Below are 15,711 nucleotides of genomic sequence, written 5' to 3'. Positions count from 1 at the left end.
GTCTCACTCAAGATCGTTATTTTCAGAAGAATGTGCACTCTGTCACACTTCACAAACAACAAGTGTGGTTTTTTGGTCTAAGAAATGCAAGAGTTGAAAAGGAGCTTGCCGCATGTTATGATATTGGTTTGGATGTCATCACAATATCTGTCCTAACCATAATTTTTGAAGGGTAGGTGAATGAAAATTCTTATTTGGACATGTTACAAAGGTGGTTAACCTCAGCTTGAAAACAAGGGACTTGTGGATCATGGGCAATTAAAGTTCCTCCATACACAATTTCGTGGCTGCTGAATTGAGTATGGTTTAGCATATCTAACACTGTTAAAAGGGTCACCATAAAGCCCAGACCATTCCATGGCAGACAGTTCATTATGGGGTATAATTGGACCCCTTGTGGCTCAATGTCTGTGCAACACTAACAAAGAATTGTGCAAAAGTGTTGAGGAAATGTTTTGAAGTATAACTTCTCTGATGATACACAAGATGTCAAGGAAGACATGAAGCTGCATAGATCTCTGTGAAAGGCATGGTAGTGCAAAAACAAATTGACTGAATACATAGTTTTTATGCGTAAGCAGAACTTTTGTGATGCTCAAGAATATGTCGAGGAGGATATGAAGGTGCAAAGATGCCAGTATTTGGCTGGCTGGATGAGGAGAGGTGACATAAAATTCCTGGTCATTATATTTTGAACTTAGGTCTTGTGCTAAATCTTACATCTCTCTACAATGTCTCATGGAATACATGAAACTTGGTGTTATCTGAGAGGAATAGGCTGTGTAGGCAGAGTGGAGAACATGCAGATTACTGGACACACAGTTTTTAGATGTAAGTTCACTAATATACCCATTTTGAAAGACTCTGACAAACCAGCTGCCTCAGTCCTCATTCTGCCTTCTTCACAAAAAATTTTGACTCGTGGACATATTCACACTCTTTTTCACACACAGCATTCTAAATCATGTTATCCAGTTTATCTTGCCTCGCCCTCTCATTGCCACTATATATATATCCCACTGTCTACTTTTTCTCCCATTTATTGCAGTACATCCCACTAACAGTGTCTCCTCTCTCTTCCACTATCACTGTCTCTTTGTGCACATTAAAGTGCGAATATGTTTGCATGGCAAAATTTTTGGTGAGGAATGTGGAATAAGGGTTGGGCAGCTGGTTCCCCACTTTTCTGCCAGAGTCTTTTTAAAGAGGAGCATATCTGCCGTATTTGTGTTCGAGCAGGACCATTTCTCTTCTTTTCCCTTCTACAGCAGGGTGTGCTGCCTATATAGGTCAGTAAAGTTGACAGTTCATTTATATACTTTGACACAATCATATATTTTGACACATACATGTACTTTGACACTTATAAGCAACAAATAAGTATTCATAATATAAGGTTGCCACAAAATCGTTTGCTTTATATTTTTTCTGGATACTTTGTTCATTGATCACAATTATTGAGAATAGCAAGCTTACGGGTTGTATCCTAAAGGAATAAAAATTTTATTAGAAATATTTTACTGAATTTAACTGATTTGACCTAGGGGTTTGTGTATGTACCAGACGAACTGTATACCCACCTCTGCAGCCAAAGTTGCTAACATACTGTTGCGCAGCACATCCAATTCCCAGATGTGCTTATAAATTTGTAAAATTATTACTTGGCGCAGATGGTAGAGAACCGGGTCTGGTTCATACAGTATGTCACTATCAGTATCTGCAGCACGCAAAGCTTGCCGATGTCGCAGAAGGCAGGGCTCCACTCGTAACATATTGCCACACTGAGCCGAGCCGTGAGTGAGGAGTGCAAATGGCACAGTACGACAGCATCCAATACGTCATTCCGTGAGCCGAGCGATACCGAATAATAACACGTAACATCCGTGCTCGGCCACTCCACTGTATCCTAGCAGTGACGGAAAGTGTGAAGGTAAGGAGAACTGACAATAACTGAGACACCACGGTGGGTACAAATCCTGTGACACTGCCAGATAATCAGGGCAGATGACTACATTCGCACCCACAATGACACTATGTCCGACATAAATCCCCTGTTTCAGAAGCCCCAGTCTCAGTGTCTGGTCATCTCATCTGCATCTCTGATTCCTACGGAATGACAGTCTCGCTAGTTACAGGATAACTTGCTTGGTAAATCATGATATGCTACCTGCTGCCTGAGTGAAGACTTCACCTCCAAGACCACACCCAGCTGGCAGTAGTGGGACTGAACCATACAAGCTGCCACTGCTGTTTGGTCACATCTGTGACTGATAAAAGCTGCAGATGAACCTCGGCCATTCTGTCGAAGGGCCGTACCGAGCAGACCACCCCCTTAAACTTCTCGGGTGAGGCACTCGAGTACTGCCTCCACGGCTGCACCTCCCTTACTGTACTGTCGAGGTGATTTGTATCTCGGGCTTCTGACTTCATAGCACTCGTCATCCTCGATATGTCATTTGCATACACCTAAGTGCACATCCGTCTTCAAGACGCCGAGGCTAGATATTCGTGAGCCACTGTAGGCTTGTGCCTGCAGACCCCCAACCTGGCTAGCTGCACGAAATTGTTGTTGGGTCCTGACCTGTGCAATGCTGCAGCCTCCGCAGTTCTGTGTCCACATTCCTTGTCCCTTTCAGATGTGTGATGCAGTTCATCTTTCGCATGCCACCGGCAAGAGGCAGCAGCAGCAGCAGCAGGCACCTAAGGTGCCGACACTGTACAGCACGTGTGCTGTGCAGGGTGGACTGTGCACGGCCCACTGTGCGCGATTTGCCCGAGCGTCAGCATGCTGCCACGTCCTCTGGCAGACCAAACCCCGACACTGCGGCACGCCTGACTGCACCTGCCCGTCAGTGCGTCGCCAAGCCCTGGCCCAACTGGCAGTGCAGTAGGGTGTTACCACTATGCTGAGCTTGTGACACGACACTCGAGAGACTGTCGCATGCCGTGCTGCTGCCTTCACCGTCGTCAGTGATCGCAGCTTCACTTACACTGCATTGCCACTTTGACAGTCTGCCGATTAGTGCCAGGAGTCACTACTGCCTCCTGCGACCTATCCTCTCCTTCTCGCACGGGGGCACGGGAACTGTGTGGCGACACTCTACTACGCATTTGTGCCCGCCACCCATCTGCTCTAGCAGATGATCTTGCGCTGTAGTAGATGACAACTTGTCGTCTGACAAAAATCCGCATCACAAAATGTATGCATCTGAGGACAGGAGTTTCCTCTGCTGCATGCTTCTTTGCCACAGTGCGTGGGGTCCTGCCGTAAAACGTGTGACGAGGTTGTCTCGCCAACACTGAACTGTCCACAGGAAAAGCGCAGTCCATTTAATGTTCCTCTCATGTTACGTCTCTGTTCAAGTTATCTCATTATCAGGACTTAAAGAGCTTTCTGTAGTGCTACCAGATTGAGACACAACCCATGAAAGACATCAGTGGTGCTTCAGTTTTGTGTGTCTATGAAGTGAATAACACTGCACGCTCCTGTGATGCCAATGGAGAACTAGCAGGCAAGACTGATACCGTACTTCAGGGAAACATTATTCAACACCCACCTTACGAACTCATGTTCTGAGCATAAAGTATCCACTTCATGGAGCCTGTTAAATTATAACGAGTGTGGCAAGATCGCACAAGTTTTTATTATTATTTCTTTCTTTTCTCAGATGTTATATCTGGTCAAAAATGGAAAGTGACGCGGACCTCGATCGAGCGTGACTTCCTTTTAACTGTACGGTATATGTTATATTGCATTTAGGAACTTTCGGGTAATTGAACATGTATCAATAATTACGGATTTCTGTAGCTGTATATATAAGTTTGGATGTAGCTGTATTGCATTGATGTACTGGTGGATATTGTGTGGTATGACTCCTGTAGTTGATAGTATAATTGGTATAATGTCAACTTTATCCTGATGCCACATGTCCTTGACTTCCTCAGCCAGTTGGATGTATTTTTCAATTTTTTCTCCTGTTTTCTTTTGTATATTTGTTGTATTGGGTATGGATATTTCGATTTGTTGTGTTAATTTCTTCTTTTTATTGGTGAGTATGATGTCAGGTTTGTTATGTGGTGTTGTTTTATCTGTTATAATGGTTCTGTTCCAGTATAATTTGTATTCATTGTTCTCCAGTACATTTTGTGGTGCATACTTGTATGTGGGAATGTGTTGTTTTATAAGTGTATGTTGTAAGGCAAGCTGTTGATGTATTATTTTTGCTACATTGTCATGTCTTCTGGTGTATTCTGTATTTGCTAGTATTGTACATCCGCTTGTGATGTGATCTACTGTTTCTATTTGTTGTTTGCAAAGTCTGCATTTATCTGTTGTGGTATTGGGATCTTTAATAATATGCTTGCTGTAATATCTGGTGTTTATTGTTTGATCCTGTATTGCAATCATGAATCCTTCCGTCTCACTGTATATATTGCCTTTTCTTAGCCATGTGTTGGATGCGTCTTGATCGCTGTGTGGCTGTGTTAGATGATACGGGTGCTTGCCATGTAATGTTTTCTTTTTCCAATTTACTTTCTTCGTATCTGTTGATGTTATGTGATCTAAAGGGTTGTAGAGGTGGTTATGAAATTGTAGTGGTGTAGCCGATGTATTTATATGAGTGATTGCTTTGTGTAATTTGCTAGTTTCTGCTCGTTCTATAAAGAATTTTCTTAAATTGTCTACCTGTCCATAATGTAGGTTTTTTATGTCGATAAATCCCCTTCCTCCTTCCTTTCTGCTTAATGTGAATCTTTCTGTTGCTGAATGTATGTGATGTATTCTATATTTGTAGCATTGTGATCATGTAAGTGTATTGAGTGCTTCTAGGTCTGTGTTACTCCATTTCACAACCCCAAATGAGTAGGTCAATATTGGTATAGCATAAGTATTTATAGCTTTTGTCTTGTTTCTTGCTGTCAATTCTGTTTTCAGTATTTTTGTTAGTCTTTGTCTATATTTTTCTTTAAGTTCTTCTTTAATATTTGTATTATCTATTCCTATTTTTTGTCTGTATCCTAGATATTTATAGGCATCTGTTTTTTCCATCGCTTCTATGCAGTCGCTGTGGTTATCCAATATGTAATCTTCTTATTTAGTGTGTTTTCCCTTGACTATGCTATTTTTCTTACATTTGTCTGTTCCAAAAGCCATATTTATATCATTGCTGAATACTTCTGTTATCTTTAGTAATTGGTTGAGTTGTCGATTTGTTGCTGCCAGTAGTTTTAGATCATCCATGTATAGCAAATGTGTGATTTTGTGTGGGTATGTTCCAGTAATATTGTATCCATAATTTGTATTATTTAGCATGTTGGATAGTGGGTTCAGAGCAAGGCAGAACCAGAAAGGACTTAATGAGTCTACTTGGTATATTCCACGCTTAATCTGTATTGGCTGTGATGTGATATTATTTGAATTTGTTTGGATATTAAGTGTGGTTTTCCAATTTTTCATTACTATATTTAGGAACTGTATCAATTTAGGGTCTACTTTGTATATTTTCAATATTTGTAGTAACCATGAGTGGGGTACACTATCAAAAGCTTTTTGGTAATCAATGTATGCGTAGTGTAGCGACCTTTGTTTAGTTTTAGCTTGATATGTCACCTCTGCATCTATTATCAGTTGCTCTTTACATCCTTGTGCTCCTTTGCAACAGTCTTTTTGTTCTTCATTTATAATTTTGTTCTGTGTTGTATGTGTCATTAATTTTTGTGTAATGACTGAAGTTAATATTTTGTATATTGTTGGTAGGCATGTGATGGGGCTATATTTAGCTGGTTTTGCTGTGTCTGCTTGATCTTTAGGTTTCAGATAAGTTATTCCTTGTGTAAGTGTATCAGGGAATGTGTATGAGTCTGCAATGTAACTGTTAAATAATTTAGTTAGATGTGAATGTGCTGAGGTGAACTTCTTTAGCCAGAAATTTGCTATTTTATCCTTTCCTGGGGCTTTCCAATTGTGTGTAGAATTAATTGCTTGGGTGACTTCATGTTGCAAAATTATCACTTCAGGCATTTGTGGTATCATCTTGTATGTGTCTGTTTCTGCTTGTATCCACCGTGCATGCCTGTTATGTTGTACCGGGTTTGACCATATGTTGCCCCATGTCTGTTATGTTTGGTGGATTGTCTATTTTAATGTGTGTGTTATCTATTTTCTGGTGAAATTTCTTTTGGTTTGTGTTGAATGTTTGGTTTTTGTTTCCTTCTATTTTAACTTTTTTTGTGTCTTCTAAGTCGTTTGGCCAATGCTTGTAATTTCTGCTTCTTTTCATCTAATTGCTCTATCGCTTCTTGTTGTGAGATTTTACCTAACCTTTTTCGTTTTTCTTCTGACATTTCATTTCTTATAAATTGTGTTAGCTGTCCGATGTCTTTTCTCAGTTTTTCTATTCTGATCTGTAGCCTGTGTTGCCATGCTGGTTTTGTGCGTTTCTTCTGTGTGTTGGTTGGTTCTGATCTCTGCCTAGTGTGTATATTTAGTGTGGTGAGTGCTCCTATATAAACCAGTAGTTGTAACTCTTCCATAGTTGTGTTTTCATTTATTTTGTTGTGTATGATTGTGTTGATAGTTTTTATTGTTGTTTTGACTTGTGGGTTATTTGGCGGTCTATGCAAGAATGGTCTAATGCAGGGCTTAACAACTGGCCGGTTTTGAGCGCGAGTACTCGCGTCTGCTCAGGCACTTGCTCGCGAGCAGGCGCAAGGTGGCAGAGTAGGGAGGGAGGGGAGGGAGGGGAAATGTGCGCGCATGTTTGAATAGGGCCTATTGAAATCGCGCCGACTGTGTAACGTTTAAAGTACTACGATCAGCTCTAACAGTCACTTCGCTGGTTAAGAATCATGTCAAGTCGCCGTTGTGTAACCCCAACCATGCTTTCGCAGTTGGGAGGAATTGTATCTGTTTACAGAAAAAGATGGTGTTTGCAAAATGTTTAGTATGTCACAAAACGCTGAATTCTTTTAGGAGATTTAATTTGCAGCGACATTATATGTCGTACCACGCGAAAGACTACGGAAGTGGAAACTGTGATGGACCAGATCTTGCATAGGAAGTTATTAAACTTAAAAGAAAGCTATCTGAAGAAGATCTGGACGACGAAGAAAAACCAACTGAGGCAGCTCTCAGAGTGTTACAAAATTGCTTTGCTTTTAGCAAAATCCCTGCGTCCCTTCACTGATGGCGATTTAATAAAAGAATGTTTGGTAGTTGCAGCGGAACATTTGTGTCCATCTCAAGTTGAACAGTTTCGGATTGTGCCATTATCGAACATGACCATTATGCGTCGCATACAGGACATGGCATACGACGTCCAGAGCCAGCTTGCAAATATCTGTAAAGATTTTATGGCTTATTCTCTAGCTCTGGACGAAAAGTGTTGATATCACTGGAACAGCGCAGCTTGCCATATTTATTAGAGATGTTAAAAGAGATCTTCAGGTGAGGGAGGAGCTCCTCGATGTAGTAGCCATGAAGAACACTACAACCGGAGGTGATATTTTAAGTAGTGTTGAAGAAAGTGTTGAAAATATAGAATTGTCGTGGAATTCTGTAGTTTCAGTGTCTACAGACGGTGCACCAGTGATGACACGGAAAAAATCAGGTTTCGTTGCGCTGTTGAAGGAGAAAACGCAAAAACTGACCGTGCCGAATGAAATATGGGGCGTTTACTGTGTGATCCACCAGGAAAACTTATGTGCAAAGAGTATCACTCTAAAAAATGTGATGAGTGTTGTTGTTTGTACAACCAATTATAGAAGGAAGCATGGGCTACAACACAGACAATTTAAAAGCTTTCTTGAGGATGTAGAAAGTCAGTGTGGTAGCCTGCCTTATTACAGCGAGGTCCGCTGGCTTAGTCGTGGCGAATTATTAAATCGATTTTTTTGCCTATTAGATGAGATAAATATGTTCATGGAAATAAATAACATGTGTGTTCCTGAATTGAAAGAGCCTTCATGGCTTTGAACATTTCACTACAAGGTAAAGATCTGCTAATTACTCATTTCATAGATCGAGTACGAGCTTTTAAAATGAAATTGACACTTTGGGTGAGTCAGCTGGAAACAGGAAATCTAGCTCATTTTCCTAAATTATCATCCATGCAAGATGTTCACAAAGACTGTGAACATTATTCACATAGTTTAGCTGCCCTTAAGGAAGAATTTGATCAACGCTTTCAAGATCTGACAGCACTAGACAGTGATTTTGATCTGTTCTCCTCTCCATATTCAGCTAATATTGAAGAGATTCGTCCTGAGCTGCAACTAGAAATTATTGACCTGCAGTGTGACAGAGAATACAGAGACAAATTTCAGAACAAGAAAAAAATTTTGGAATTGTACAGACACTTCCCTCAGGATAGATATCCTCGTTTGCACAAACTGGCGGCTACAATAATATCAATGTTCGGTTCCACGTATGTTTGTGAACAACTGTTCTCTGCAATGAAATGTAACAAGACGCGCCTGAGAAACGCATTGTCTGATCGAAATTTAAACTGCACGCTGCGCCTACGTTGCACAAGAACAATTACTCCGAACATAGACGCAATTATAAAGGGCAATAAGTACAAGATAACCGAGAATCCCACACTTAAGTGACACCTTTTATTGTGTAATAGTTCACAAATTAATACGAATGTAGAGGCATACCCTAAGCTAATAAAATTGTGTGGCACGTGTACATTCTCCTTTATTTGTTTCATTTGTCGCAGTAATAATTCGTGAGTGATATCCCTGCAGGTGGCCGCGGATCTACATTGACTGGCGGCAGCTGTTGTGTGCACCACGTGACTCTCCCCACTCTCCGCTCTGGTCCGGTAGTGGGGGTAGCGTGCTTGCGCTGCTCCGTGCTCGCGCCTTGCTGCTCACAGCTTGCTCTGCGAGCACGTATGTTGTGAAGCCCTGGTCTAATGTCTGTATTTGTGTCTTTGTATTCTATATATGTCAGCTGAAATTTTTCTTCTATATCTAACATGTGTGTCACTTCGTGTTCTATTTGTGCTTGTTCTGATGGCTGTCTTAAGATTTCGTTTCCTCTGATTGTTTAATTGATGCGTGTTGTTCTTTGTTTGTTTGCTCTGGGATGTTTGAGTCCATTACTGTATTTTCTTCTTCTTCTGATTGCACATTATTTTGTTCCAGTATTTGTTGTACTTGTTGTTTGATGTTTTCTAATTCTGACTGGGGTATCCTGTTATTTTTGATTATTACACGGATCTGATCAGCTAGTCGTTGTTCTGTTAAAAATTTTAATTCTGGGTATCTGGTAATAAATGTTGTGTATAATTGTGATCTGTATCCAGTTGTGTTGGTTCCTAGGTTTGTTGCTTGGTAATAACAGAACATGAGGTGTCGTTTAACTTCATCTGACCATCTCATCCTCTGTCTTTGTTTTCCTTCTAGGGTGGTTGCAGGAAGCATATTCTGCAAAACACCTCTATTTGGATTTAAAAAATTTCCAGTTGGCTAGCAGTGTCGTTACCATTGTGGGCGGGCATAGGGTTCAAGCGTCGTCCCCGACCATGACGGCGCTTGTCCGAGGATTCTTTAGTTCTGTCCTGAACCAACTAATCACACTAGAAGGGGGGTTAGCCCTATTAGTGGTTTGTTCTTTTCGTCGCCTTTTACGACTGGCAGAACATACCGGAGGCCTATTCTTTTCCCGGGCCTCCACGGGGTTTATTATTATTATTATTATTATTATTATTATTATTCTTTCTCTTCTCAGACGTTATGTGTGGTCAAAAATGGAAAGTGACGCGGACCTTGATCAAGCGTAACTTCCTTTTAACTGTACGGTATATGTTACATTGCATTTAGGAACTTTCGGGTAATTGAACATGTATCAGTAATTACAGATTTCTGTAGTTGTATATATATGTTCGGATGTAGCTGTATTGTGTTGATGTACAGGTGGATATTGTGTTATTATTGTATTATTATTATTATTATTATTATTATTATTATTATTATATACAGACCACTGCAGCACAGCAGCATGCATGAATCCATTATAGACTGAAATCTCCAACTGTGTTGGATAAGCTATGGCACCTCAAGTTCATTTATTTGTATTTTGCATTTTCTTTAGCCACTATGCTAGATTAGCTTTGCCTTATGGTACATTAAGTGTGTTTATTTGTATATTGCATATTGCATTTTGCTTTGATCACTGTGTTAGATTAGCTTTGCCCACTGTACATCACGTTTATTTGTGATTGGTAACTGTGTTAGATTAGATACACTTAAGGTACCTCAAATTTCATTTATTTGTATTTGCATATTTGGTCTTTCTCTTGTTGTCTTGAAAAATTGTGTGAACTGATTCCCCGTACATGGACGGTGGGGATTACTGGACCGACTAGATTGAGAGCTTTAGTTCGTAAACACTTTTGTGGCATCTTACAAAGTAAATGGGTTCTGCAGTTAATTGTGCCTGTTAACACACCAGTAAAGGATTTCTTTAGTATTTGGACATCTTTTGTTACATTGTTACCGTGCTTTACCCCACCGTTTCATGTTCCAAGCCTGGCTAACACATGGTAACCGTGTGCTACATTCAGTGAGTAGCACAGTTCCCACTCAGTTATTGTTGTTTCATTTTCCATTGTTGTGTATCAGTCCAAAAATATTTGATGAAAATGGAAAAGAAAGCTAGACAGAGCATTAATCAATGTGAAGGAAGCCTATGGGTAATTTAAGAGCTATAATATTTCATAGACTTACCAAACATTCTCCTGTAACAGGATTGCACGTAGCTGCATGTCCATTACAATTACATTTCCTGCATTCATATCCAAATTCATCATAAGGTAATGTTGACCCAATCTTAACATACCCATACTGGCAGTTTTCACAGGATAATCCCGTGTAGCCTGGCGGGCAAAGACACCTTTCCACTTGACGTGCCACTGCTCCATCTGCACTTGGTAAGCCAGTTTTCAGTGACACAGCTTTCAATCTGTGAAATACAGATGAATGCAACAAATGAATTTTCAGTCATCTGCATCATAATGTAATGCCTGGAGTAAAAACTTGTCCCCTTCCTCATAGTTAATGGCTTAACAGAACAAAAAACCCTCTTCAAAATACCTTTCTGAAAGAAAGTAGTGTACCAAAATTAATCCTCTTAGTGGTAACACCTTAGCCAACACCATAGGTGTCTGTCAGTAGTGATATGCTATTGACTAGGAAACTGGTAGAATGATGTGAATTGTAAAGTGTACTAAGTGAGATGCAACAGTTCCTATGAGAATCAGGTATCACTGCTTAAATTTTGGTTCAGGACTATTTTCACATTTAATGTATACTTTGCTACTAATGAAAATGTTATACAAAGAAACAATCACCAATTATTTGATTGCCCTATCGAACTTATCTATGAAGGCATGCTGAAAAGTAACACCTCAGAATTTGAAGCTATATAAATGAAATGACTGTTGTTAACAATCTACAACTTTAATGTTCATCTCTACATATTTATTCCTCAATACAGTCACCCAGACAATGAACACATTTCTTCCAGTGAGAGACAACTTTGTTGATACCACCACTGTAGAATGTTTGACTTTGTTGATGGAGCACAGCTTCACATCTGCTTGCATTGATTCATTACTATAAGTGAAGTTTTCGGATGTGTTGTTTGAGTTTTAGAGACAGATGAAAATCAGATGGGGCTAACTTGGGACTGTATGGAGGATGATCAATGACAGTGAACCCAAGGCATTGGATTGTTGCAGATGTCACAGCAGTCATGTGTGGTCTGGCATTATTATGCTGAAGGAAAGGTTTCACCATGTGAAGATGAACTCTTCAAATCCAAAACGTTATTAGAGCACACTGTTTCTCACACACCAACATAGTTAATGTTACACACCGCCATGTTACATGCTACAGTTCAGAGACCTGTAGTGGCAGAGGGCTGTAAATATTTAGATGTGAAGAATATAGTTGTAGAATGTTAATAACATTTGTTATATTTAAAAGTTGTAAAAGACTCTCACAAATAGTTTGCAGGCATTACTTTTCAGCATATGCCCTCATATATTATCATTTCATAATGTCTTAGATAACAAGGGAAAAATAGTCAAGCTGTACAGCCAAGAGCATGATGTGGTATCAAAGCTCAGTAAGAGATCACCAGCTACAACAGTGCCACACAGAGATTTTGTGTGTTATCAATATTTAATGTAGCATGAAATTTGTTAGGAGTTATCTCCCACTATAGTTGGTGCCATGATTTAGCAGCACACAGCACAGTTAAAGTCGTACTCTGCTTGGCAGTTGTCATCAGGGTTGATGGTGAGTTGCTGCTGCAGCAGAGTGTGCAAAGCATAAATGCAGCCAGTCATAGCCCCACCACAAGTCTGTGGGCAGAAGTAAGCTGTGTGGTTTCTGGAAGTGGAGGATCCACTACAGCTGGTATCTGCAATACTGGAAGCACAAATAATTCCTCGATGGACTATACATCCGTCCCTATCTAAGGTTGGGAATGATTTATACTCCGAGGCATAAGTCTGACTGGTTGCTGATGGACATTAGACAGGAAACTGAAAAACCACAAGTATTCAAAAACTCTTTCACAATTTATCAGAATAAATGGGCTCAAGGTTGAAATTCCACATCACTCTCATATCTGTATTAAAGAGATCTTGATTTATCCAGCATATAGACAGCCAATAGTGGTTTGTGCAATGTATATGCTTTGTTTGAAGTATGACATAAAACTGTTAGCTGAGGAGCATAAGAGAAGGAGCAGTGGCTTTTCTCTCTCAAACTGATTGTTTTTCTTCTAATACACATATGGAAAGTAATATAGAAGTAATTCCCACAGTTGTCAGTGTTCATAGATTAGCACCAATCACAACATGCCATCACGATTAATGTACCAAAGATTCTTGTGATTTTCATAATAATTGGGGTTCAAAGCAGAACTCATTGAAGACAATTCTACTCCAGTCAGTGAGATTCCAGGCCTAAAACATGTCTCACACCACTCTGGACTGTGGTGGGATACCAACCTGACTGATTGCCACAATATAGCCCTGCAACTAGAAGTGATGATCTGGGGTGCCATTACTTTTCACCGCAAGATGACTTTGTTGTCATCTGCAGCACACTTACAGCACAGTGGTATGTCAGTGATATTCTATGCTCCATTTTGTTGCACTTTGTTGCAAGCCATCCCAGACTTACATTTCAGCAAGATAACACCCGCCCGCACATAGCGAGAGTTTGCTTGTCATCAAGCTTGCCAAACTCTACCTTGGCCAGCAAGGTTGTCAGATCTCTCCCCAGTTGAGAACATTTGAAGCTTTATGGGCAGGGCCCTCTAACCAACTCAGGTTTTTGATGATCTAACATCCAATTGGATGGAATTGCATACTCTATGCCTCAGGAGGACATCCAACAACACTGCCAATCAATGCCAAGCTGAATAACTGCATATGGACCAGAGGTGAATAAACATGTTAATGACTGCTCAGTTTGTGAAGCTCTTTCTCTTGAATAAATGGTCCAATTTTTCTGAAATTGTCATCATTTCTTTGACTGTGCATGAGCATCATATTTACCAATTTGCCTGCAACTAATTATGAATATTCTGTAACGGGGAGCTTTTGTGTTATTTTTCTTTATCACTGGTTCTTATTATATGCTTTTCACATTTTTATTGAGCCAAAGGTATGACTGATGCCTCTGTCTGTATATTAAGTAACCAACTTTCGAATATTTTTAGAGGAATGAGTAAAAAAAATCACATATTGTATAATGCAAGTATCGAGTAAATGGTTGGCATCTAAACGAGAACTGGAACATGGTAACACTGCTTATCTACATACACATGGCAATAGTGTACTAGTGCTACAGCCCGGTTGGGCTGAGAGGTTGTTTTGGCTGACTATAGTGAGATATATGAAGAACAGGGGACAGGAAGTGAGAGGCAATATGAAACTAAGACCAAAGGCTAGGTCAGAAAGAAACTGCAGGGATAATTCCTGTTGTGTTCTTAACTTCAACCCTTCCCTTTAAAACGCTGTGGAATCTGAAATAACTGTTTACTGTTTTATGAGGTCATTTGAGGTGCTGTCAACAACAGGACAAATGGGAACCAACGATTGACTACTTTGAACAATAGTAAAAGGTCACTTTTAACTTTCATATTTGGATTTTACTTTCTTGGTGCACATGGTGATTCATTAGTAGCTAATATTTTTCCTGTCATAATTGCTACACAACACTTTCAAATGAGCCTTACTAAAGATTGAACATGCTACCTCGACTCAAGGAGTTCCCTGTAAGCCATTTGTAATCCCATCACAGTGTTTATGCAATGGAAATGTGTGCTGGTTGGTCTATTAATTTGGTTATCACTATGGACTTAGTTTATAGGTGTTTACTCTTCAGACTCTGTTACTAACTAGCTGGACTCTGACACTGTAGAAACTGGACTTCGGTCGGATTGCTTACTTATAGATAGCTTGTATTGCTCCAATGAGCATTATGTCAATTTGTTAAATAAACTGGGATGAGGCTTTATTAATTTTGAGTGTAGATTGTCTTTATGTGTTTAGCATCTGTGGCACATGCAAATCAGACTTTGAACATTTTCTGATTAGGCGAGACTGTGGCCCTTCAACCATGGAGCAACTAAAACTACTACTACTTGTAATGCAAACAATGTAGAACTATGAAGAACTACCAGCAGTAACTTTACAGGGAGAGCAAGCATTAGTGAATGGGGCAGGTATGTCTTCTGTACCACTCATTTTTACAACTTTTTCATCCCCTAATGAACAAAGTGAAGAGCAGAGCTCTTATTTCCACTGATTGCAGTTACACATTGTGGCTTGCCAAGTTTCTGATGAATCTGACAGAACTTGAGTTACCTAGCATATTTTCTTTATTAGAAGAACATTTTTTGATGAAGAGACATGTTAACTGCAGCCTTGTTAGAATTTTGACAGCAAAAATAGAACTTCAATCAATCTCATGTGGTCTGGCCACAGACCTTTATGACTTAAGTAGGAATTGCAATTTTGAATGTCTGTACTGGACCCTATTCTGACGAAAGTAGTGCAAATAGTTCAAGCCTGCGAAATTTCCCACACAGCCCAGAGTTTATTAATGCTGGAAGAAGATGTGGCAGTCAGTACTCGGACAAAGGCTGTGTGGGATGTCATGCCACCTGTGGTGTGGCCCTCACCTTCTCCATGGCCCAGATGCCGCTATCAACAACCACACCAGTGGCGATGGACCACATTAATGGCAGTACCATTGCCTAGTTGTAAAGAATTGCTTCTTTCACCATGCCCACAACACATGCTTCCTTCGGTGTGTAACATGTCAAGGATGTGGCAAAAAAGGAATGCTTGTAAGAGATAGGTTTCAGCAGCTCTCCTGCAAACATGCCCCAATCTGTGGAGATGAAACAAGTTTAGGTTCGCCACCCTTAAAGGTAGCCAAGCCAGACCTTTGGGCCTATAATGTCATCAGGTATCCTTGCTAGGAGACTTTCAGTTTTACACACTTAAAACAACCAAGTCACTCATCCAGGAAATTTTCGTGTGGTAACTGATCTCAAAGTGGACAGTGTCTTTAGGGTAGACTTTCCACACATTGGAGTTTATGGTTCATGAAGCATTATGTGGCATGTGATCCAAAGGACCTTAAACCATGCACCATCACTCTTTGTGATAAATA

The 15,711-nt window shown here is 40.1% G+C and overlaps 1 protein-coding gene across 1 annotated transcript in view; it reads right to left on the bottom strand.

Moving 5' to 3' along the window:
* The window catches only part of LOC126262650 (laminin subunit alpha-1-like), a 134,277-nt gene that overhangs the window by 17,842 nt on the left and 100,724 nt on the right, over positions 1-15,711 (bottom strand). Inside the window, exon 9 of the mRNA XM_049959419.1 lies at positions 10,738-10,972. Within this exon, the coding sequence (XP_049815376.1) occupies positions 10,738-10,972 (235 nt within the window). The remainder of the gene's footprint in view (positions 1-10,737; positions 10,973-15,711) is intronic.

This window comes from Schistocerca nitens, chromosome 6 (assembly GCF_023898315.1).
Source record: "Schistocerca nitens isolate TAMUIC-IGC-003100 chromosome 6, iqSchNite1.1, whole genome shotgun sequence".
Lineage (NCBI taxonomy): Eukaryota > Metazoa > Arthropoda > Insecta > Orthoptera > Acrididae > Schistocerca > Schistocerca nitens.
The sequence above is the reverse complement of the archived record's forward strand: the minus strand, read 5'-3'. Positions and strand labels throughout refer to the sequence as shown.